Here is a 26058-nt window from a genome sequence, read left to right on the forward strand (position 1 = left end):
AAAAAAAAAAAAAAAAAAAAAAAAAAAAAAAAAAAAAAAAGTGTCATTGATCTGAATAATGAATTAGGTAGTACAAATCAAGTGAATGCCAATACAAATTTTTGCCACTTCAGACACTCTGAATTAAGTTTGCCCCTCTAGTACATTTAATAAATGCAAAACATCTGAATGTTCAAAAATATTATTGGGTCTATTTCTCGTAGCCTTGATCTTTAACAGCAGGTACTACTAAGCATACAGCTAACTCAACCATACAATTTCAAAGAGAGAATTCCCAGTAGTAAATATTTGAACCTTACAAAACTTATTCTGTTAAAACTCACCAGAGGTACAAAATCATTGAATCATAGAATCCCAAGGTTCAAAAGGACCTATAAGATCATCCAGTCCAACCGTCCTCCTATTGCCACTGCTACCACAAGCACTAAACCATACCTCACAGCTCCTCATCCAGGCACCTCTTGAACGCTGCCAGGGACAGTGACTCCACCACCTCCCTGGGCAGCCATTCCAGTGCCTGACCACTCTCTGAGAAAAAAAGTTCTTCCTTATGTCTAACCTAAACTTCCTCTGGTACAACTTGTGGCCATTTCCTCAGGTCCTTTTTGTTGCCTGGAAGAAGAGGCCAAGCCCCTCCTCATCCTCCTTTCAGGAAGTTACAGTATGCAGGTAGCGCAGATAAGAATGCTATGACTTTAAAATCTGAACATGTCAGAAAGGATTTTTCTTGATAACCTAGCAATTTCTTCTTTGCACAGGCATGTTGCAAAAGCTGCTTGTGAAATTCTGTACTTTGATGAGGTATATCAGATACTACACTTTGGTTCAGGGCAAAATTTCATCCTTATATGTTTTGGATAATAGTAATCTGGTAAGAAAAAAATCCTTGTTTTGGAGAAAAGAAAGAAATCCATCTTTGACGGGTTTGGGGAAAAAAAAATAACAGCTGTTTGAAGCTGCTCAGAGGTTTGGAATGTTAGAATAAATACTTGGGAAGATAGATTAATGGGACAAACTGCAGGTGAGACACTCAAAGGTGCGTGGTAAATATAATTTATCAGTGCACGTGACCACCACATATGCAATATGTTTTGCACACGGTATGGTCATTAGCTAAAAAGCATGTGCCACTTTAACACTTGAAGAAATGCCGCTTCCAAAAATGCACAGTACCAAAACACCCGCAGGCCCTTACCTGAAGCAAACACGCTAAGTACCTTCACATAACTCTGGGTAGTTCAAAACCTTGCTGCAAGGCTACAATGAGCTAATATACCGACTGAATATACATTGCAGTGCTTTACAGATGGAACTGGAGCTGCTCGACTATTAGTGTGGCAAACACAGTATCAGGAACAGTCAAAAGGTTTCCCTTCCTTCCGGGGTAGACCACAGTGTTTAAGGTGCACATATGTACACATATATTATGCTTACCTATGTTTATGGGTATATATATATATAAAAATATACATATCTATCTATAACACAAATAATGGGGAGCTGAGGAGTCCCTGCAGGATTCCAAAAAAATTGTCTGTGGATATGACAACAGCATTTTATTCTCCTTGAACTGAACCATAAGAATTCCTAGTGTTTATTACAGCTATGCCTTTTCTGCTTCCCATTCTAGTACAAAATGTACGTGCACAAGAATAAAATTTGGAAATTATACCATGTATCAATCAATTAGCTAACCTTTACACTGACAGGATTGTCATAATTTGTCTTCTTGTACATCTTTTCAATATATGTATTTTCAGTACACACATTACTTACCAAGCTAAAGTATTTACCTTGGTGATTAATTGTATTTCTGTCTATATAAATTTCCTCATGGATACATATCCTGAGTATAATTCCTATCCCTGTACGTATCTGCACTCTCAGCAGGTGCTGTAGAGAAAAACATGAGTGAAGCTGATCATTCCCAAGGCATGAAGAAAGCAGCAAAAGATAAAAGACTTCCTTGGTATCCTGCTGTTTGTGGAATGGGTGAACACTTGAAGCATTCCCGAAGCTTTGTGCACAGGAGCTATGCACAGTGCATGAGAGCTGAGAGTTTATTTCTGTGGTATTCCCTGATGACACTCTGAAACTGTTCCTGTGATATACAGGAGGAGTATGAAATACTTGCTGTGGAATGGAAAGTTAATGACTTTGCTTTGACCTGTTGTTGACAGCTGTTACCAATATGAAATACTTTATTGAGAATTTTAGTTCCATGTTCGTGACTGTATTATTTCTTAGTGTATCTAAAATTTGCTCCTTACCTAGTTGAGATATCTATACATCCTAGAACATGAAAAGTTCTAGCAGAAGTTAAGATAATAAAAAGGGAAGCACTGATTTAATTGGCACCAATCAGGTGCAAATTAACAAAATGTGATAAAGATCATGCCTGAACGAATTTACAGAGGTTTGGAGGTTTGGGAAACTGCCTGCTCAGAGTCAAAATGCAGCTACAAAATTTTATATTCTCTTGTGACTTACATCATTTTTCAAACAAATGTCAAGATACGAAGCATTACATTTTAGAAAATGAAATTACCAACATAACTAAAAGTACCTCAGTAAACTCTAAACCATCAGCCTCCAAAAGCCTTTAGTATATTTTTACTTTGCAAACTTGGCTATTACAAGTGAGATTATCAAATTTAGAAATTAGATTTCAATGAATTTATCTTCAGAGCTTAAATGTATCCACAAGAAAGTTAAAGCTAAAATTTAGTTGAAGCTAAAATTTCAAGCAAGCACATGGAAAAGTAAAATGTTGCAAGTAAAGGAATTTATGCTTTCTTATTCCATTAAGCCAGAAATTTTGAAACAAAAAAAGTAAAATTCATATACATAAGAGGTATATCTCAACTTTTTATAAAATGATACAAATCACTAACTGAGACAAAATCAAAATGTTCCCACATAGTACTCTGCTGCTCAAAAAATGCAATAAAACACAGTCACTGTCCCTGGGGGAGAGTGCAAGAGGGAGAATACAAGGAGAAACTGTAAGCATGTAAGTGGATAAATTTATCGTAGGATTGCATTTTATCATCTGGATGAAACAGATGTATTAAAAATAGAAACATAGTTACCAAACTGGCATAGTTTTGTTTAAAGAAAGGAGATTGCCTTCTCATCTTATGTCCTATGCCTTTCCATCAAAAGTCAGAATAGTTTCTGTCAAAACCAAAAAATCCGTAGTAGTATAAGGAGAAAAAAAAAAAAAAAAGACCATAAGATGCAGGAAAAGAAGGTTGGATGCAAAGACAATGAGATGTTATAACTCTTAGCTTTTAATCCAATCTCATGAAGTAAGTCATCCTTAAATAAGTTTAAGAAACTATCTTATAGTTATAGTTAACTATAACTGTAGTTAACTATAGTTAAACTAGTAATGGTCTTCATTGTTAAGCATTTGCTGAATGTTTTATGCAATCCTTTGCTCAGTTGGGTAGGTCATTTCACAAGTCTGGCCTTCATGTCTTTGATTATTATCTATTTCTTCAGTGTAGCTGATCTCTGTCACAGAAAAACAGTTCCTAAGAATTCCTAAGGGATTATTTTCAAAATGGAAAAAATGATCGAATATTAAAGTAACTACCAAAATAGTTAAGCAGCTCTATAGAGTTGTATTGTCTGGTGTTAATCAAAACAAGGTTGAAAAAATACAGGTCTGTAGTCCAAAACAAGAATTGTAATTTGTGGATTGCCTGCTTTGTCCCTTCATTCTCTGTACATTAACTGAAACCTCGTATTTCTCATTTCTTCATTTAGCTTATTGGACACTACAATATGGTGCTTCTCTGACCTTCCAAAGGAAATATAACTCCAATATTCCAGTGCCTTTACTGCTTCTTTAAACAGTTTGTCATCCACACTCCTTTGCCTGCAATATTCATAGTTGCAAATCTTTGGAATGCATTCTTTCATAAATCTCCTCTCAGTTGTTTTAGCAGTCCTTCTTCCTTTATTGGTATTAACCTTTCTTTAACCTTGTCTATCTTCAGATTTAGTCCTTTCTTTATGAAATCCCAGACAAAATATCAATTTTTTTTCTATCATTCTCTCACTGAATAAACGTTCCTTTGTTTCTTTTATTTCCACACTGCCTTTAAAATATTCTGTAATTTAATAGGGTGAATATGATTCGTAAGTGATACTAATTTACATGCATGTAATACATACAGTCCAAAACTGCCTTGTACAGCTCTGTACAGGTCCAAAAAATCCAGTTTTAGAGGTATTGCTTCAGATATCTGCTTAAGGGAAAGATGTGTATAAAACACATAATATGTGGTAAAACAGCAAAGACAAGAATTGAATTATGGTGATTAAGTTGAGAATATCTATTACTGAACTAAAAAGTCAGCGTGAATTGTATTGAATTATCACAAATCTGAGCACAGCACAGTCAAGCTAATAATAAGGCTACCATGCATAGAATAAATCTAAATATACTAAGAAATGTGAAGTAAGAGACCAAAAAATCTCATAATACTGTTTGTGAAATAATCATAAGATTAAGATATAAGGTTTGTTGCTCCATATACACTTTTATTAATTTTGTAAAGAGTTGCTTGTCCCCTCTTCTTTTGTTACCCACAGTGTCACATTCCATATTTTCCCTTAATAGTGACCCTGGAAGCTTGGTCACTCTTTGAATTTTAACTCAACCCTAGAATTCAGCTATGTGCTTCATTACATTTGTATATGAGCATTTAATTTCTTAGGGCATATGTGAACTCTAGGAGCAGCTACAGCGTTGTCAGAGGTTACTTTATATTTAATCCTTTAAAATAGTTGTGTTTCTTTTTCATGAAATAATGTGGTATCAGAGTACCAAGCTGAATCTTCACTACATTGTACCACATGGGGCTCACAATAACCTGAAACTAAGTGTAATCAACCTTAACTATTGCCAAAAAATCTCTTATCTGACATTCACTAGTCTGGGCAAAACATTTGATAAAGAAATGGAGCGTGAAGTCCAACAAACTAAGCTATGGCATGTCCATCTGTTGGAGCTTCTCAGTTCTCTTGTGTCAGCCTGCCTAGTTGCGAAGGCAGAGGTAGACAAGGGAGCCTTTCAGTTTCCAATAGCTGAGCTCACACAAACCACTGAATCTGCAGTGACAAATAACAGTAAGCAATTCTGCAACCACGGATAGCAGCTCAGACTTGATTATCTATGAGCTGATGCTGCCAATGGATGACCCAGATAGTTGTACAGGTATGATCCAATATAGTAATTTCTTTTCTTCTAAACTACGGTTTGTGCAGATGAGAATGGAAACATAATTAGCATTCCCCAAACTATAATTTAAACATTTTTAAATACTAGCTATTCTCTACTTTCCACATATCAAAAGCCCCCTAAATTTCTCACTAATGAGGCTCTTCAGATAGTCAGGGTGCGCAAACTGACGGAAAGGATAACTATGCTTGGAAAAACTCAAGATATAGGTGTTATTTGACTGTAAGAGAACAGGCCTTGAGCCCTGATCATCCATGATCTCCACCTGTGTCTGAAATTAAAATGCATGCAGCCTGACTTCACCAAAAAGCTGACGACCTGAACATCCATTTTGTCCCATCTAAAAAAGTTACCTTCTCTCACTAATGCCACAGTGACAAGCATATCATTGCCAATAAAACTACATTTAAAACAAATTTATCAGACTGTGAATTTTGTGAAAAGCGCATTGAAAGAACAGTGAGTCAGTCTTCTGGGTGGCTGAAGACATTTTATTTGTTTCCTCCAAGTGGAAAATCTGTTTCCTCATCTGTTGAATAAGAATAATGATACTGTCATTGGAAAATGCTCTAGGAGTACATGATGTGAAAAGGAAGTCCAGTCTTTATTGAACAGTCAAAAAATAGTTGAAAGATAGGAATGAAGAAATCTTAGCTAAGAATCATCAACGAGAAAATATGAAAAGTCTGTTCTTCTAAGGAAGACTGCAGCCACTGAAAAAAACCTTTTTAATTGTCATTTTGCCAGCATTGGCAATACATAATTTAAAATTGTTGAAGAATCAACTGGTTCTTGTTAAGAGATATACATCTTTATACATTATAATCATATATATTTACATAATATATATTATATGTTTATAATTATTATATATTATTAATATACAATGTATTAGATCTAAAAATGTCTTACTAGGCCATATAATGATATAACTAATAGGATATCTTGCCTATACAACACAATTTTACCTGTCAATTGGATTTGAAGTTTTGTGTAACTGAAATCTCGTACAGTTTTATGCTTATCATTGGTTTCTCTTTACATCTACATGATAAAATTCTTCAGCCTACATGTGCCAGAAGTCATTTATCAAGTTTAAGATTGCTATAGGTCTGTAGAGTCAACCTTCTCTCATTCACAAATAAGAAAGAGGCTGGCCTATTAATCACTTCCAAGGAGTTTGTTTTGAGCTCCAGAAGCTCTGTATTTCTTCACAGTGAAGTTGCATGCCTAGGCAAAGCCTTCTGCACAGCCTTGGCTGGTGGTTTGGTGAAGTCCTTGGTACTGTGCTTATAATTCCAGCAAGAACAGTGCAGCTGGTATGCACACTGTTCAACACAAACTTATCTAGTTTTCCAAAATCAGAACTCACTAATACTTGTGGTTGAATGGAAAATGGTGGTGTAAATCTTTGACCATATTGTTGGTGTAGAGAAAGCAAAAAAATCTGGTATTCAGTCCCCTGATTCTTACGCTTTGTATTTCATTGAGTCTGTATCTTCATCCTTCTGGCTGTAAATACCACTGCAGATATTCTTGGTGACATGGCAGAAATTAGATTTACTTGACCCAGCGCAGCTTTTTCAGTAATCTGTTGCATCCCTCCTAAATCCCCTGCAGAATGGAGGCACTGCAGGTAAGACTGTGCTGCATTAGATATTGCACCTATATCATAGACTTAACTGCATATTTTTTCTGCATGCTAATGCTTTGATGGCAGATATTTGAACACTTTTGACATGTTTTCCCAGAAGATAAGTAAATGTCCACACTGTTCATATCCTCCTGACTAAAAGGCAGAGGTAGAAGAAAGTAATGCTTCTTTAGCCTAAAGCCAGAAACTCGTAGCTGCCAGTCAAGACAACGCTAAAGGTGGCTAATTTCTCAGGCACTTAGTAAGAATCTTCTTAGTTCTCTCTGTAACCAAACAGGATATTTTCCCAGCAACAGAAGTCTTAGCATATTTTTTTCAAGTCCCCCAGGTTGTAAATACTTTGAAAACCTTTCTTAAGGAAGGTACTATATGCATTTAACAATAATTATATTTTTTCTGCTAACAATTATTTACAGTCCAGATTGTCACGCAGTTAAGCAGTAACAATCAAGGAACAGAGCGTTTCCTAAGAATTAATGACTAGCTGGGCAGAGTTTAAAGCCTAAGGTACAGCCAAAGGCTATTAATTCCAGCTGGTCATTAAAAATCTTTCGGAAATACCTTGCTCCAAGGTCAGTATTACTGTTAAAACAAATGTAGGCAGATGGATTTATTTCAAGGGTTGCATTTTCAGTTGGTATGCATATGGCTTTTCTGGAGAATTTACACCTTCTTAACATTAACCAGCCAATTACTTGAGTCACCTCTCAGCATTCCAGTCTTCATACAGTTTTAATTATACCTATTATGAAAATGGAAGCAAAGCACTCTGATTTTTCAGGTCAGTTTCTGATTATCATTTCAGATCTCTTAGCAGACATAGCAAAAAAAAAATGTTTTTTACCCAAGCAAACAAACAAAATCTTTGCAATGTGCAAATATTTGCCAAAAAGTACATACTCCATCTTCTCTTCATTATCTGGTATGTTTGCACAACATGATCATTCAGAATACCAGCTGGCCAACGGGCCAAAATGAAAATTTAACAGAGGCAGGATTTTATAGGTTTAAACAAGAGCCTATAAATAACAAATAATTTTGTTTAAAACATATTCTGGGAAGACAGTGTAATAAGAAAATACAAGAAAATACATTTGGAACTGATCTGCTGTAACATAAAAAAAAGCACTCATTGGAAGTATTCTTGCTTGTAAGTGGAGATGGGAATTGTACAGTTTTGAATAAAACGGGAATTGATTTATGTTCTACAAGCTACTGAATAATTTTTAGATCTTATGTTTCAGACAGATCAGTTATCTTTCAGGATAGCCATCCACACATTGCTTTGCATTTTTGCAATATTCTGATATAAAAGCAAACAAACAAAAAACATGACAACATAGTAAAAACATTGCTACTGAAATATTTTTGCTGTTAGGGGGCAGGAGAAGGGAAGGAAATTCTGGAAGTTCAATAGAAAAAAAAACAAATCACATATTTCATAGTTTTATGTGTTAGTACACAAGAAGCCCTGGTACACATATAGATAAACCTTCTTGCATTGCCAAATGTATAATATTAAAGTCTTTTATCTCACTGCTGATTTTCAGACTACAAATAAGACAGCTTACCTGAATCTTTTGAGTTTGAGTAGTACGTAAAACCAATTCTGTTTTTGTCAAATTAAGGATTTTTCTTTCACAAAATTTTAGCTCCCTGAACTAGCACCTTTTCAGCAAGGTGGCCAGGCTTTGGGCTTCAGGCTTCGTCTTTACCTCTTTTGGTAAGATGAAGGTACATATCAACATATCCCTCCTAGCTGTTGTTGGAAGCACTGTCAGTAAATAGCATAGTTCCCAAAGCTAGTTGTCCTGTTAGGCAAACAATGTTTCAGCATTTTCATAGGGAGCTCGAAGATGCAGAGCAAAAGATGGTTCCAACGATTTTGTCAATGTCCTGTTGCACCACAAAATCTCATGATTTTTCTGCTGAAACTCTTGCAAATGTTTGCTTTGTTTTCATACACATGTGCACACACCTCAACCACAATTCCATCATATTTTAAGATTATTTGTACTGACAAGGAAGTTTCTTCTAATTTTGTTTCAAAAAGTCTTCAACATCTCAACAATCTGTATGCTTCCGAAAGTCCCAAACACATTCTCCATTGAGCTTGGTAGGATTCAAAGCAAATTCTAAGGTACAAATACTGCAAACAGTTACACATCTGCTCAATTTTACAGACTTGAGAGTCCCCTGGGAGTTAAGCACTCAATAAACATTTGCAAAATTGAACCTTAAGTGTTTTTTTATCATAATACATTATTAAGCATGAGAGCGTGATCGTCTCCTGTGACTGTGCTATCTGTTCAGTGTGAATTTTCCTGTTCTGCAACCAACATCTGAAAGCAGTAGCCAAACGCAATTCATGAAGCCAGAGCCCTAGCCTGAATTCTAGACACTTTAAGAAATTCAGGTTTCTGCAGAAAAAAAGGTACTTTTCCCAGTTTAGTCTGAAATAGTTGCAAATGCTGCTTGTGCCTGGGCATGAATTATGGACTTTTATACACTGTTTGGAAATCTGTGCTTTTAGAGTAGGAGACAGTGTATATAAAATCAAATTTGGTCCTTCTAAATGTGCTTTCGAGATGAAACATCCACCCATCCGACATTAACTGGATAAGTTGCAGCAGTTAGAGTGAAAGGATGCCAAGACTAAACTATTTACTTAAAGGATTCCAATTTGTCCGAGCACCAAATGGTTTAAGTCTCTCAACCAGACAATTAATAATAAAACCACCATTCCAAAATGCTGTATAGCACCCCAGATATATACCCAAGTTTAGCACTATCTGATTGTCCAACATGTTGCACATTGCTCTGAACAAAAATTTCTTACCAAATGGATAGCTTCAACCCTGAAATCTGTACCAGACATTTGGGATGGATAATGGAAAAAGATGTAAATGCCTCTAGGTTTTAAACTGCAGCTCATCTTTCTGCAAACAAATACTTGGAGGGAAAAAAAGAAAGAAAGAAAGAAAGAAAAAAATCTTTGAGATAGTTCTTATTTTAACTAGGATATTCCAAGAACTAATACTTCAATACTAATCAGAATTCAGTCAGACATCTTTGTTTGTGAGGACAGAGATGTCACTCAATTGGATAGAAAATGATCATTTTTTTTTTCTAAGCTGAATATGTTGCATCAAAATAAAAGGAAGCCTTCCTGTCACTGCACATTAGCATTTTTTCTTTCTATGTCTCCTGACAGCCATTAAGAGGGCCAGACTCAGACTCAGGAAGAGTCTTAGCTCTTAACATGAATGGAGGAAGCAAACTGAAGCAAGCACAAATGAAAATCTGAGTGAGAAACATAGGAGAACATATATGAGCAATATGGAGATCCAAAGCAAAATGCTGAAAGACAGAAGTTAGCACAGATTTCTGTATTTTGATAAAAGAAATACTAAAGTCACAGACTCTAGTAAGCAGCATCCACTAGGATCATTTCATAATTCTGATTCCAAATGACTACAAATGATTGATGTTTGCATGGTAATGCAATTAGGTTTCCTGAAGGATTAAAATAATCTGTGCCTGAGTTCCTATGTTATACTGTAATAATAGAACTACTGATGGTAGAGACCTGCTCCACTGTCACAAGTGACTGTCACAAGTCCATGGGGCCAGATTGAATCCAGCTGAGTATGCTAGAGAGCTGGCAGAGGTGATTGCTGAGCTGCTTTTCATCATCTGTCAACATTTCTGATAAACAGGTGAGGTCCCAGAGGACTGGAAGCTTGCCAACATGACTACTATCTACAGGAAGGGTCATAAGAAGGATCTGGGGAACTACAGGCCTGTCAGCCTGACTTCAGTGCCAGGAAGGATAATGGAGCAGATCATACATGGCATGTGTGGGACAACCAGAGGGGCAGGCCCAGCCAGCATGGGCTCATGAAAGGCAGGTCCTGCTTGACCAACACGATCTTCTTCCATGACTGAGTGACCTGCCTGGTGGATGAAGGAAAGGCTGTTGATGTAGTCTACCTAGAGTTCAGCAAAGCCTTCAACACTGTTTCTCCTGGAGAAGTTGGTAGCTCATGGCTTGGTCAGATACGCTATTTGTTGGGTAAAGAATAGGCGGGAGGGTGGGCCCAGAGAGTGGTGGTGAATGAAGTTACATCCAGCTGGTGACCAATCATGAGTGGTGCTCCCCAGGGGCCAGTCAGTTTTGGGGCCTGTCCTGTTCAATATCTTTATTTATCTGGATAAGGGCACTGAGTGCACCCTTAGTAAGTTTGCAGATGAAAAAGTTGGGAGGAAGTGTTGATCTACTTGAGGATGGGAAGGCCCTACAGAGGGCTCATGACAGGCTGGGTCATTGTGTAGAGATCAATGGGATGAAGCTTGGCCGCAACAGTTCCAAGCAACCTTACAGGCTTGGAGCAGAGTGGCTGGAGTGGTAGAGGAAATGGACCTGGGGGTACTAGTCAGTGCTTGGCTAAACATGATCCAGCAGAGTGTCTGAGTGGCCAAGTAGGCCAACAGCATCCAGGCTTCTATCAGAAATAGCGTTGCTTGCAGGAGCAGGAAGTTGATTGTCCCTCTGTACTCAGCCTTGGTGAGGCCACCACACAAGTACTTTGTTCAGTTTTGGGCCCCTCACTACAAGAAAAGCATTGAACCCTGGAGCATGTCCAGGGAAAGGCAACGAAGATTGTGAGGGATCCGGAGCACAAGTGCTAGGGAAGCAGATTCAGGTTGGATGTTAGGAGAAATTTATTCTCCAGAAGAGTGGTCAGCCACTGGAATAGGCTGCCTGGGGAGGTAGTTGAGTCACTGTCCGTGGAGGTATTCAAGAACTGTTCAGATGTTGCACTAAGGCACATGGTTTATTGGGGAAATATTGGTGGTAGGTAGATGGTTGGACTAGATGATCTTGAAGGTCTTTGATTGATTCCATGATTCTATTAGTCTGTGCCCAATATAATAGTTTGAATATATACCTAGCATAAGACTGAGTTCCAGAAGGTGGTATACATATCTTGGAGCACTTCAGCATTCATCAGAAATGCAGAGCATCCTCTCTGACACAATTTCAGATACAGTTTTATGTATTCCCAGAGTCATCTTCAGATCTACCATCATTATTTCACCTCATGTGCCTTAAAATTATTCAGGAGAATCTAACAGAAATGCTTTGGCGTTAGACCCCAGGATGTGCACAGATTGTTACAAATAGCAGCACACAAAGCTGTACATTTAATAGAGGCAGTGTCTTCTTTCAGCAGCTTGAAAGGAACATGTAGTTTTCAATTTCATACTCTCTAGTGTGCTGTCATTCTCTTTTGCTATGATAACAAACTGCTTAAAAGAGCATATGCCTGGACTCATTCAGTTATTTTTTACCAAAGGTACAAGGAGTAGAAAACCACACCAGGCCACACGTACCACATATCCCCACAGAAAAGCTGGTGCAGCAACTTTCCTCTAAAAGACGGCTTTCAATACATCATATCCCTACAGCGACGCTTCTTCACTACATTTTCCAAAGTCTCTGTTTTTTCACATCCTTATCCTGTTTGACAGTGCAAGAGGAATAGTATGATGGCTGTTAAGAAGATGTGTACTTCTTGGAAAAGGAGAAATGTGCCTGCTGGGCCATCACCCACTGCTGATCTGACACTAAATTTCAGTGGGAAACATTTGTTCCAGAATCTGGGCGAAGAAGACCTTAATGAGAAAATTACTGAGAGCAGAGAAAATGATCTTATGTGTCACAGTGGAGTGCCTTCAGTTCAAAATCTTTTTCTTCTATTACACATACATAAGGAAGCTAACAGGACTATTTGCAGTTAGTCAGTGCCCTTCTGTTCTGCTATTTGTACCCCAAAGAGATGATTTAAAAGAACGGGAGTGTGGGAAGGAGGTCTGCAAACTCCTATAGTCAGTAGGAAGGGACAGAAGAAAATTTTTAGAGATAGTTAGTGAAGCTGGGCCCCAGTCTAGGACAGTCATCTGAAGCCTCTTCATCTAAGCAACCCTTCAGGAGTTCGCTAAAGAACAAAAACTGAAACAGAAACAGACCAAGAGACGTCCACCAGGAACATCATCAGCTACAAGAAAATTCCCAGGTGCAACTTCCTGCATTTTTGAAGACTTTTATAACATTTCAGAACAAAAAAGCACATACAAAAATATGAGCCTACCTGGTATTTTTCTTGGCCTCCATGCTAGAATAACTTGCCAGTAGCAAATTCCACACTCTGAAACCACGGTTCTCTCTACACACTCGTGTGTTTCCCATCACACACACACACATAGACACACACATTGCATAGAAAAACATTCAAAAAGCCAGCATCAACATTATAAAAAATATCCCCAAAGCAAGTTATCACCTTCCTCATGAGCAGAAACACTAGGCTTTTATGCTCAGCATCCAGGCACAGCTAAGCCTCCCTTGTCCAGCAGAACAGCACCCCTTGTCTTTTCATACAAACTTCAAATGCATCTCTTAAAGAAACTTTTGTGAGTCTTCCCACATGCACTCAGGTATATTTCTCTCTTGTTTCATCTTTTTTGCTGTTCTCCTTCACTTTCTGCTGTATGGCTCACAACCTTTTGCTGTTCTCTTTCTCAGCACCCACTCTCTCTGCATCTGCAAAGACAAGCAAGTAAAAACAAGAGCATGTGCAAGTGTATGTAAAACTCTTCCCAGCACTCATACAAAACTGGAACCATGCAATGCTTTGTGAAATGTACATGCAAAGCAGAGAAACAAGACAAAGCAGAAAAAATTCAGATAACCCTTTATCAGAGAACTATCTTTGCTGAGAGACTTTGTACAGTGTTATTTTGGGGGGATTCCCCGCACCTTCAATTTGTACTACTTTGCACTACCTTACAGGCTCACAAGAGATCTTGTAATTCCACACCAGCTTTCTCCACTGGCTTTTCAGATAAAATCTCTTATAGCATTCAGGCCACGGATGTCACCAAACATTGCTGCATTTGCCAGCCATAAGCCTTGCTGGATGCCTCAGGGACAGCTCTACGGGGACATACAAGTGAGGAACATGAAAAGGGAAGGGAAAAGAAAGGAAGTGTCATAGATGTACTAATGTCCTACGAAAATGAAAAAGTAATGAGTTGTTTCCCTGCTGAGATCTGCAGAGGTAAAAAAAGTTACAGTCTGAGTCATTGTGTGGAGGTTACAGTAGTTCTCTTATGAAGTCATAGGTTTTAAGCAAAAGGAACATAAAAAGGTGATAATTCAATAAAGAATGGTCAAAACAGAATAAAATTTTAAGTATCACAGGAGAAACAGAAAGGTGGATGTAATGGTAGTAAGCTCAAAGGCTAAAACTAAGTTTCAGGAGCATGTTTTTGCATAGCTCCTCTGCATATTTTAGATGACAGAGAGATAGGGCACTTCCATAAACAAACTTCTCTTCCCCTCTGTGCAGTTTTGTTTCCATTTCAGCTCAAAAAGTCTCCCAGGTTCGTGAATCTGTTGGAAATACAAAAGTACGTTTTGCAGCTCAAGTGAGTTAAAAAGCACCCTGATCTGATTCTCACCCAGTTTTGGAACGTAAGTTGGAGCATCTGCAGTCAGAAGTCCAGACACACTTTTCATAGTGACAACACATGGAGACCTCCACAGGGATGGTTTACTGTGTCCAAGTCACATTGTGGGTCAAATGGTGTGGACATCATCAGCAGGACCACACTTTTCAATGCGCACCTGCAGCCAATACCAGGGAAGATTGATAGTGATGCAGATTTACCTATGAGTAATCCCACTGAAGACAGTTTAAAAGCAGTTCTTGCTCCAGGCTTTTAAATGCCCTTGCTAACTCTATTCCCATCAGATTTGGCAGGAATTTCCATGATGCTCCTGTATGTTCATGTCAATAACAAAATGTTTAAAAGTTCTTAATAGTTCCTAAGGAACCATAACCAGCTGATGTGTAAATCCTCATTAATTCATGGGCTACTGATCCAGTGGACTGTAGCGATTACTTGGAAACACTACAGTCTATTGCGTTAGAGAATATCCTGCTGAAATTGATTCAAACCCATGCATTATCTAATTAATTGGGAAACATTTATGAGATTAAATTTATGAGATTATTTATATTTATGAGATTAAATCTGTTACAGACAGTGTGCTTAAAAGCACTTCCTGTCTCCATACATACACTTCTCCCTGAAACTATGCTGAAATGCCTGACAGCAGCACAGAGATGCAGAGCAAAAAGTTTAACTGAATGGAGAAATGTCAAGCAAATTAAACAGGACAGCTGATCACTGCAGCTCAGGTATTTGCTAGTATTTTCACAGATTATATGCTTAATAATCAGTTACATTCATAGTTAGATCTTACTGAGAGCTAAAAATTAACTCCTCTTGATTTACAATTCCTTCCTTGCTCAGTTCAGTGTAAGCCTGATTGAATGAAACAGTATCTGCGTGGTGTTCACAAAGCTTATACCATGGATAAGCGTTTTCATTCCATTCATTTGACTATACAAGAATTTTGTTGTCAACTTTTTTGCAAATTACAAGATGATAAAACCAAACAAAAAAAGAGGTCTCCCCTACCCATTCACCAGATAGAAAGCTGTATACTGCACAATCCAAAACAAAAAATTTTTAGCTGTTCAGTGTTACCCAAGGGCTTGCAGAGGTCTGTGATACCATAACTCCATAAGTGGGAGTAACACTCCCACTTAGCCTCGGTGAATGTTTAAAGATGAACCTGCTATCTTCTAAAAACTTGCAAAATAGGTCAAAGGAATTGGCTACTGAAGTAAATGTTCTAAAGTTAAACTACATAGCCTGTTATTATCAGGGTTGCCTGATAGGGAAACAATGAAGTGAAAGATGGTTTGCCCAAATTATCTTATGCCAAATAACTGCTATTTAGGTAGGGTGAAAATTGTGAGCTTCTTATTTACAACAATTATTTTTCTGAAATAAAGTATCTGATCTTTATTAGTTTTAACAGCTAATAAAGCATCTGCTTTCTCATTTAATGGGAAGAAACAATCCACCTGGCTCTTGGAAGTAAGCTGTACTTACAGGTGAGTTACATGTTTCATAACTAGATAAGGATAAATTGGTATTTTACTCTCAAAATCACTGGTTTTAATCCATCCCATCTTCAGTGCCATTTGGGAGGTGATGTTCCTGCTGAAGGAGTGTCCCCACATGAAGGTAGGCCCGAGGGCCACAACTCCTCATCTTCCGTGCAGGGCACAGCGTACATCATGAGAGAGGGAAAGGGGAATCATCTCCATGAGTCAGCCTAGTGGAAGTTGAAAAAAAGAAGCATAATAGTATTCCTATGAGTATTTTCTAGCTACCAAATCATTCTTATTTATCTTCCTTCCTCTTCCAGAAGGCCAGACAGATGTTGCTTACTATGGGCCTATCCCCAAACAGGAGACCTAGGGCTGCCAAAACTGACAGAGCTTGGAACAGGAAAGATCAGTCTTACTCAGGCTTTAAATTCATTGCCTTTAAATGCTGGCTCTCCTGAATCAAATGGTGGAGCTCTCTATCCTTCAAAGCATTCAGGATTTTTCCCTTGTGCTATAAATCATTTTCAAACACCTCAGTGGCAATCTTATCCCTCAACCTATGGGGAAACCCACCAAACTCACCCATGAACGAAGCCTCAGCCGTGCCTCACAGACTTCCCTTTTTCAGCCAAGGCAGAGACCTCCCCAGCTTGGGAAGCTGCTTCCAGCTCCTAATTCCCCTCCTCCTCCAGGCCTGGTTTTGGCCTTGCTTCTCAGAGAGCTCCACAGCTCACTGGTTCTGTAGGCAGACTTGCAGTCACTCCACTGTGATGGGCTGAGCTCAAGGGACAGAGAGGCTGTACATGACAACCAGGGGCTTTGTGCCTTGCTGTGCAAAACATGTCTCAAACCATGCCAGTTACTCAAACTCACTGCTCAAAAACCCTGCAACTTTGGACTGATGGGTTAAGTCCAGAGAAAGGCCTGGGAGGATGCATGAAGTAGCAAGATAAACTGAACTATACGCTAATACACTTGCTGTTTCTTGGGGTGAGCTGAGTAACAAAACACTAATCCAAGGCAGATACAATCGTCCCCACAGCAGCCTTACCCTACATCAGTGGCCAGAAGCTACCACGGCAGCACTAACACCATTGACTTGGATGACACTGTAGATAATGCCACAACCAGAAAAATGAGGCAGAGATTTCCTCCACTTCTGCAGTATCCGTGAAGTTAGAAGGGCTACTGCAGTACCAACACCAATGTATACGTTAAAAGATTTTGTCAAAGGAGCAGCACTGCTTCATTGTTGCACTTAATTACCAGTAATTAACATGCGAAGTTAAAATGGACAAGTGTTAAAAAAGCTTTAAAAAGCTGCTCGGGCTGGGTAATGCAGTTTTCTGGCACGCATCCTGTTCTATCAGTAAAGTCCAACACGTCTGCAGCAAAAAGGACAAGAATGATTAAATGGAGTAGGGAAATAGTAATTGTTCTCATTACTTGCAGCAGCCATTAAAAGTAATTACAATTTGGCAAAGGTGGTTCTCAGATATAAACAGTCGGTGTCTCAGATGCTCATTGGGAGTGAAAGTGAACAAAAATGAAACACCTGTTCATACATCAGTGCTGCTGCAGTTCAGCAGCATGCAGCATTCCTGAAGCTGTTAAATACATGCATTATGCCAACAATAATTTGGCCACTTTTTACTTAAGGCCTGAATAAATACAGCCAATCTCTGACAAAAAACTGATTAAAGTCCTACCTGAGATTAATTAGACCAACAGCAAGAAATGACATCTTAAAGAAATCTAAACACAACTACTAGTGTAAGGTGAATAGCTATCATTGAAGCAACGTGGAATTCTGAAAGAAAAATTCTGCATTCTGGCTGCAAGAATATACTGATTTTCTCCTACAGTCTCCAGTCAGTGGATGAAGCAGCTCCTGTGTATGGCTGGGACACAAAGGACAAACTCAGCAATTTCAGCTCATGCAAGATTTCAGTGGACACTATGGCCTACAGACCCACCAAAGCCAAATCTGTCTATGATTTGGTCTGTCCAGTCTTTCTCTTTTCCGTTGGAACTTCTAGAGAATGTAAAAAGTTGTGTTTGTACTTCATCTGGACATTAGGAGGCTGAACTCTAAATTATCTGTAGACAAACTTGGGCTTTTGTTTACATGAAATGTAGAAGACTTGTGATTAATGCACACAAGGGCTATAGGACAAAGGAGAGGACTGCTGTCTCTGTGACCCTCTGGGATGCATGGCCATGTGTGTGCTTGCACATGACAAACTACACGTGGGATTATGGAACAAGTGACTTCAGACAGAAATGCGGGGCTTGACTGGGCACAGGTAACATACTCTGGCTTGCACACGCTTGCATACTCCTTCAACCTCCCGTCTTAAGGAGTGCTGCAGTTTTTAGAACTGTTATGTTTTTGATGTTCCATAAAGGTGGGAAAAGCAGCTTATTTCTCTAATACGGTTTAAGAAACAAACCAGAGAACAGAAAAGCCAAGAAACTTACTCCTATTTCTAACCCTCCCCCAAATCCATACATAGATTGCTTTACTTGTGTTGAATGTTTATGTAAAATGTTTTCCTCAGAATGAAAACGAAATGCATAATCGAGTCCTAACCACATCCTCCTAATCAGACAGAGCAACAGAATCAACAGGTAACCACAATTTTAGAATTGGCTCTGGCTCCAAAATGGGCTGAATCTGGGTCTTCTAAACATCCTGAACACTAAAACATCCCAAATCCACACTTCAAATCATCACAATTGCATGACTGCATCTGCACAGTTGACTATTCTGTAAAAAAGTGTTCTACAAAACAACCACGTCCATAACCAGTAAGTTATAATAGTTTTTATTCACGTTAGAATTTCTATCAGTGTTTGAACATTAATATTTAGAGAGTTTGTACAGTTTCCATTCAAAGTTTAAAATGAGAACCACACTAGATCAGAAATGGTAACTAAAACATCGTTCAGAATTGTATGAATATTCACGCTCTCTGTTAACACTGTTAAAACGCTTTCTTTTCTGCTAGGGGGTTTACAAGGAAAAGTGTGCACTGTAATCACATCTCAGCAGTGTTCCAAAACATATTGGTATCATCATTACATATAACTCTTTAAAAATATACTTCTGTCAGAAGACTTGATGACTACTATGTACACTACAAAAATAAATTTTCATATAAATAAATTATATGGCATAATTTTATCTTTGTAACTGAAATGACACAAACCCACTCCTACCAAAACAGGCCGGCAATGAGACCCAGTTTGAATATTTTTTTTCCTTTTAACTCCTTACACTAAAAGCTACGAAGAGTTCTTAACGTAAATGTTATATACTCTTTCCTATTTAACATTAGTAAGCACTCTATACAAATAAAAATCCATTAAAAAGTAAAAACATAGCTGTAATAGTGTTTCCAATAGAAATAAAATCCCTGCATTTCATGTTATAAACTGGCATGACAAATACTGTAAGAAAACATTCTTATGATACAAAAATATAAATATCACCCATGATTAAAAAAGTTAAAAAACAAAACTCAAACAAATGTTGCCAGCCACTGAGTTCAACCCTGGCCATCGTGATTGACGCTGGAAAGAAGGCACACACCGTGCAGAGGCAGCAGCTATTCAGGCACAGGCGTGTGTGAGGAGGAAAAGGCCAGGGCAGGTGGAGACACTGTGCTCTCCTGGCCCGTTCCTGGCCACCACTGCCCCAAGGAGGAGAAGGGAGCGAGGCCTCAGCCCTGCGGCCAGGCAACAGTGGTGTCAGTGGGAGCCCTGCTGACCTCTGACACAGGAGCACACACACACTTGGCAGTTGAAGGTAGCTTCCAATTAGTATCATACAGTTTTGTTGCAGAGTTTTTATGATCTGAGGTCACTATGCTGCTAGCGCTAAATTGAGGCCCCTCATCTTTTTGTCATTAAGGTTTTTCAGGCTAGACAGTGAACTGGACCAGTAGGCAGTTACGACATTAACCCTTAGTGTACATTGAAACAGTAGCTTATGTATCATGGGAACAATACCAGGCTCTCACCTGCTCTTTGAGCGTTCACAGTGGAGATCTGTAAACAAGTGCCTCATATCAAAGTGTTTTCAAGTGAGCAAAAAGGCATTGAAACTTGTGCATTCTAGTTATCCCCATTTGCTGCACTAGGAAGGTCTGTGGGCAAAGATAAGACTCCGAAGAAGTCACTGGAGAAATACCCTTTCCCATCCAAGAACCAACAGCTGCCATTCACACCTACAGAAAAGCCTCACCAGTACCGTGTTCAGAAACTGAATGCTGGCTATGTTTACTTGGCTCTAAAAATACATTTGAATTTCTACTTGCTCTAAAAAACAGCTTGTAGAAGGGCAGAAAAACAGATGGAGAAGGTGGGTGACAGAGAAAATGAAAACTTTTCTTCTCATATTTTAAACTAAAGTTCTCCATTCTTAGAGTTTCTTTCCAACCAGAACACATATTGTAGCATTTTTTTCCAGACCCTTCACCTGCAGCAATCCATCTTTAGTTAAAAAATAATACAAAAAGCTAAATTAGTTTTGCAAAGAGATCCCCATTAAGCTGTTTTAATTAAAAAGTGCCAATGCAGCATGGGAAAATACAAACAACAGAAAAAAGAACACCCCGGCTTTGTGTGTCATTAATTACAGCCCTGGACCCAATAGAAAGCAATTTATATTAATAAGTGAAAACAGAAGATTTTTATATACTTTTTTATCCTTCCATTTGATTTTTATCGATTACTATTAGCTTCCTTTCTGCCATGAAAATGAGGTGACAGAAGATACTGCTTTGAACACCATAAGGACAAAGCTGAGCTGTGGATACCCATCTGACAACTCCATTATTCAACTTCTAATGCCACTCATAGTTAACAGTATCAACATCAAGATAAAGTTCATGGAATTTCTATAACTACCAGCACCTTTGGAAATGACAAAATAATGGTCATAGTTGTTTGCACTTACCTGACACCTTTCACAAAAACATCAAAGCACTTCATGAACAGTAATTAAGCCTCATAACTCTTCTGGGAGGTAGGTAAGCATAATTATACCCATTTTACAGAATCAGAAACTGAGGCACAGGGCAGTTACATGACTTGACCAAAGTCATGTGAACCAAGTCATTCATAGAATAGGAAGTGGAACCACAATCCCAAACCCTGGCCCCTGTCTTCTCTTCCATTTTATCTTGGGCCTTTGATGATGGCAATCTATGGTATACGGTAGTAAACACCAATGCAGTTTTCACTGCTGCCTGCTAAGAAGGAAAGGCAGACTCACATCAGCATCAGTGGGTTTATAAGCCCACTGAGGGTCATCATAAAGTGAAAGAGAAACTACGGTACACCAGGAACATACATATGCAGGCATGCACAGCTCCAGATGCACACATCAATACATACAGCAAAACAAAAACTGCATATAGCTAAACCTATTTAAGCATCCAAGATTAACGTGCTTTTCTTCATATCTGCTTATTTAAAAAGATTACCACGCATAGCGTGTTTGAAAGTTAACGGTAACATTTCATACTACCACAGGGTTGTGATATGCAGATTTAAAATATTTTAAACAGACATGTACCTTTACAAAAAAATAATCCTATTACATAAGCAATATTTGCATAGAATTATACAAGTAAATTATACAATATTTAAGCAGCAGCAACTTATGCTGAAATTTAGAACTAGATTAAGCTTAGTTGTGGCACAGAGATCAATGTACAATAAGTTCAGAGCACAAATGACAATGTCCCCACTCTGTTGTCTGAAGCCAAATGACTCCAGATTATACTACTTTACACTGTTTTCTTGTATATTACATATGTGTACATCTTTTAAATACTTAAAGACATATTTAACAAAATAATACAATAGGTTACAGTAACAGTAAACTGTTGTCCTGATGCAGCATGTCCTTTTTTACAATATTGGGCAGTTCTCTTCAAGCAGTTCCGGAAATACAGTTTTCTATCTTTGGCCTCCTCTTCCTTCAGTTACTATCCTTTAAAAATGAAAGAAAAAAAAAACAACAACAACAAATAAACATTTATTACAGCTCAAGAAACCAAACAAATCAAGTTAATCTAAGACTTGCTTCTGTAATCATTCTTATGATTACAGTTAGCAGTCAGGAAATGTGCACTTTTCTTTCACACCAGTCATGAACTTCCTCGTAAAGAAAGACCAAAAGCAGATGCTTTCATTTGTGAGCACCCAGCTTTTGATTCCTGCCACAAATTCAGTCAAAACTAATGACCACTTCAGGGAGTGATAAGCTGTAACAGACACTGTGTACAGCTGAAACTTAGATTGCAGTCAAACTAGTAAAAGCTGACCCCAAGTATTTCTTTATTCAATACTACTACCCACAATACTTCTAGACTGTGAGGCTAAAGGCATTCAGGACTATTTGTGCATTATTTGCAAATTGAGATGCTTAGAAAGAAGCTTTGTATCTTCCTTGGCCCAAGGACTCCTCCAAGCTGTGAACAGGCTGGGTAGGGGATGCCCCACAGCTCAGCAGAGTACTGGGCAAGGTGAGGCCTTCCCCTCTCATTCAATCCATCACCTCAATGGATTCAGTCCTCACGACAATGAATTTTCACTTAATTTTCTTTAGAAGATGACTCATAAAGTAGTTGGCAATTTTACACTCTCCTAGACTATGTCATTCAGTCATCAGAGGACAGAATCCATCAACAGTAAATGCAATCACAAAGCTCAGAACACATAACACAATGTGGTTCACCTTCCCCATGTAGTAAACTGATACACCATATGCATTCACTTTGCAAAGTGCTTGGAAATAGTTCATTTATGGACAACCCATACATTGCTAGTGCTGTAATGTGCAATGTTATCTAGTGCAAAATGAAATGTGTTCATTGTCAGCAGACTGATGATGAAGAGGCAAGAACCAAACTTATCCAAAGTCTTCCAAATAAATTTTTTCTCTTTCTTTTGCACATCATTGCCCGACACAAACAAATTTCATAGATCAGAAAGAAAGGCTCACCTTATTCTGAGCTTTTGCTAGCTGTCCTCTCCTCACATTCGACATCCTGAAGCTCTATAACTTCTACTTTAGAATTTCTTCTTTCACACCGCACATTAAAAGGCACATGGGGGTCCTCAAACATCCCATGGTTGTCTTCATGGTGCCCTTCACAGGATGGAAAACTCCCCCCGCGAGAGTTGTGGCTGTGCACAGCAGGGTGGACAGCAACAGTCACTGAAGCTGAGGCAGTCACAGTAGTGATAGGCTGGCAGTAGGCTGATCCTGAAACACCCACGGCACCAAATGCTGGGCTTCTCATGTTATGAGAACGAGCCTTGTGGCTCAAGCGATCCTTATTGCTAGGTTCTGAATGCCCTTCAGTAGAAATTTCAAAAGCATCCCTGCGAGGGCGGTAAGGAGGTGGTCGCAGTCCTTCCCTCACTTCCCACTTGGGTTGTCTGCCCTGACGCCACACTTGCTGCGTGCCGGTCTCTGGATTTGATTGCAATCTTGGACTTGACTGATGCCTTGACTCTGGCTGTACCACCTGAAAGACAAATGCACAGTTACACCTCTGCCATAGCAAGGACAATGAATACTATGCTCTCCTACATTTTATCCTAGGCTCTGACTCTACAAAGGTAATATTCTGTAGTCTTATAACTGTTGATTTTTCCAAACAGTTTTTGTCTGAAGTTATGAGAACCTGGAAAATGTAACATCACAAAAATGCAATAGCTGAAAATATTATAAGCCTCCAATATGCTGGACCACATTTTCAAAAGGACGGATAACAAGCACTTCATCTTAAGTGATTCAGCAAGCAGAACTGCAGGCATTTGGAAAAGCCTCTATTCCATGCAGGCTATATACATAGGATGTTGGTAGGGTAGTTTGTATAGACTGTAGGAATCTGTTTTCCGATTTCTGTAAAAAGCGTGAAGCACAGCAGCCACATCGGTCAATAAACCGTGACTAACTTCAAATGTGGCTCTGCTTGTACCTATTTCTAGGCCTCTGCTGAACAAAAACAGATCCACATTGCTGCTCAGCATGCAGCATCAGCAGGGGTAGGAGACAAGAGTTTTTTCACTTCCCTTTGAAACTGCAGTTATGCCAACCCAGTAGCAAGATGCAACAGGCACAAGATTTGGATTTTTCTTCTGGAGTCTATGGATCTTTCTCCCCAAAGTTTGCAGTCAAAAAGAGATATGTGAGATGGTGATACAGAAGGGGCTATATGGAAGAGGTCTGAATCTCTTAATCACTCCTGACTCTCCGTCTAATAGGTCATGTAGGACAGTCATCAAACAGACTGAGAGTTCTCTCCTGTGGTGGCTGCCAGGATGATGAAATAGCAAGTATACATGCCAAAGATTTCACTTTTGAACCAGCATCTCATACACAACTTGATTATCAAAAAAAGTCTTCATCCTCTGTTTACATGTGCTCTAAGTTTTGGCACAAAGTCATGAAATATAATTAGCTAGAAACATGAAACAGTCTTCCAAAAAAACCCACAGATTTAAATAAAAATTCTCAAACATTCTTGCCCTTCCAGCAGTCAACATGTGAGATACTTACAGTGGATCTTGCAAAGACAGGATTCTCAGTGGCTTCCACTACTACTTGATGGACTGGTACTGCAGGGGCTTGGGTGGCCTCATAATGATGGAGCTCTTCACTGATGCCTGACACTGTGGTTTGAGAGCTGTACTCTGAATCAGAGGAATCTGATCCATTATTTGTGTGCCCAGGTGGCAGTGCAAACCTCACAATACTGGGAGGTGGCTCAGGAGATGGTGTAGGCAATCTGTTTCGACCATTGGCTGGAGAAACCTGATGATGACAATACTAACTATAATTACAAGTATTCAGTAACATGCAATTAACATTACCCTTTTAATCAGTTATGCTTCATACAAATGTTCCTCTGCTAAGCATACTCTTCAATGCACCTGACTCCCATTGAATATTTCTACTAAACTGAAGAAAATGCAGGAAAGAAAGACAAGATCTCCTTTTGTGGATATGTGTGTGAAAACAATTACACAGATTTTTCTAGGTATTATTTCAGCATTTATATGTACATGCAAATGCATTTGCACTTACAGATATATAAATAATATGTGGGCTTCCCTCCCCCTTCAGAATATACTAAGAGTGATTTCATAAATTGAACACATATGTATAGTGTAGTTTAGTGGCTATCTCTAAACAGAGACAAATACATAAATAATATTAACACAATTGTATTAACATGTATGTATACACTGTTTGAATAAGGAACCAACAATCTGTTATGAAGAAGAGAGATGTCACACTATTGTCAAAAATGTTTTACTAATATAGGACAAACACCTCAAGTGTTACTACTGATACACACCTAAATTGTGTACCACTTTTCATAAACACTCATACACAGGCCTGTGAAACATAGCATACTTTTACTAATGCATAATTATGCCTTCTATAAGTAACACCATAATTGTGTTAAGCACAGTGTAGGTAATGAACAATCAATATATGAATTGGGGGTTTTTTGTTTCTTTGTTTTTTTCTGGATTTGGGCTTCAAACGGTAAAATCATTGACATTTAAGTGAAACCTTCAGCCTATTAAGAACCTTCCTTGAGCCAAGAACATATCGCAGGGACAGGGGAGCCTTTTGGCAGACTTCTGGTCATGGTTATAAAGGTGTGGTCTGTGGACCACCACTGGTGTATGTTGGCCTGCACAGGCCTTCCTGGTGGTCTCCACAGTTAAATATTTTGAGGAATGCAATAGAAGCAGTGAGGTAAGAAAGGAGAAGGTATACATACAAAAGGAATTGCTTTTTGTAAAATACTGGGGAAAAGTCTAATTTTACAGACCAGTTTGTACTAACAGCATGCTTTGAAAAGTGTGCTTAAAACTACATTTGTACCTAGCTTGCTGTCAGCCTCTGAAACAATGATTATTAAAAGAAAACCCATAATTTAAAAATACAAGTAGAAGAATATCAAATAAATATATAACTACAGCAAATTTAATACAGGTTTTAAATAAAAACAGAGTAAGTACTTTAAACATTTAAAAATCCTAGAAAATATAAAAATTAAAATGTTTATAGAAAA

General features: G+C 38.5%; 1 protein-coding gene across 3 annotated transcripts in view; it reads right to left on the reverse strand.

Annotated features, from left to right (window-relative positions):
* Window positions 1-18755: 18755 nt before the first annotated feature.
* Window positions 18756-26058, reverse strand: part of PTCH1 (patched 1) — a 43364-nt gene continuing 36061 nt past the window's right edge. For 2 of the 3 annotated variants that reach the window (XM_042826895.1, XM_042826894.1), the window contains exons 21-23: window positions 24528-24782; window positions 22962-23490; window positions 18756-21947 (exon numbers count right to left, since the gene is read on the reverse strand). In XM_042826895.1, coding sequence (XP_042682829.1) covers window positions 22963-23490; window positions 24528-24782 — 783 coding nt within the window. In that variant the 3' untranslated portion in view covers window positions 18756-21947; window position 22962. The remainder of the gene's footprint in view (window positions 21948-22961; window positions 23491-24527; window positions 24783-26058) is intronic. The other variant, XM_042826896.1, reaches the window with a different exon arrangement.

This window comes from Centrocercus urophasianus, unplaced genomic scaffold, assembly GCF_019232065.1.
Source record: "Centrocercus urophasianus isolate 14NV4802_14NV808 unplaced genomic scaffold, USGS_Curo_1.0 seq_27, whole genome shotgun sequence".
In the NCBI taxonomy this organism is placed as follows: domain Eukaryota; kingdom Metazoa; phylum Chordata; class Aves; order Galliformes; family Phasianidae; genus Centrocercus; species Centrocercus urophasianus.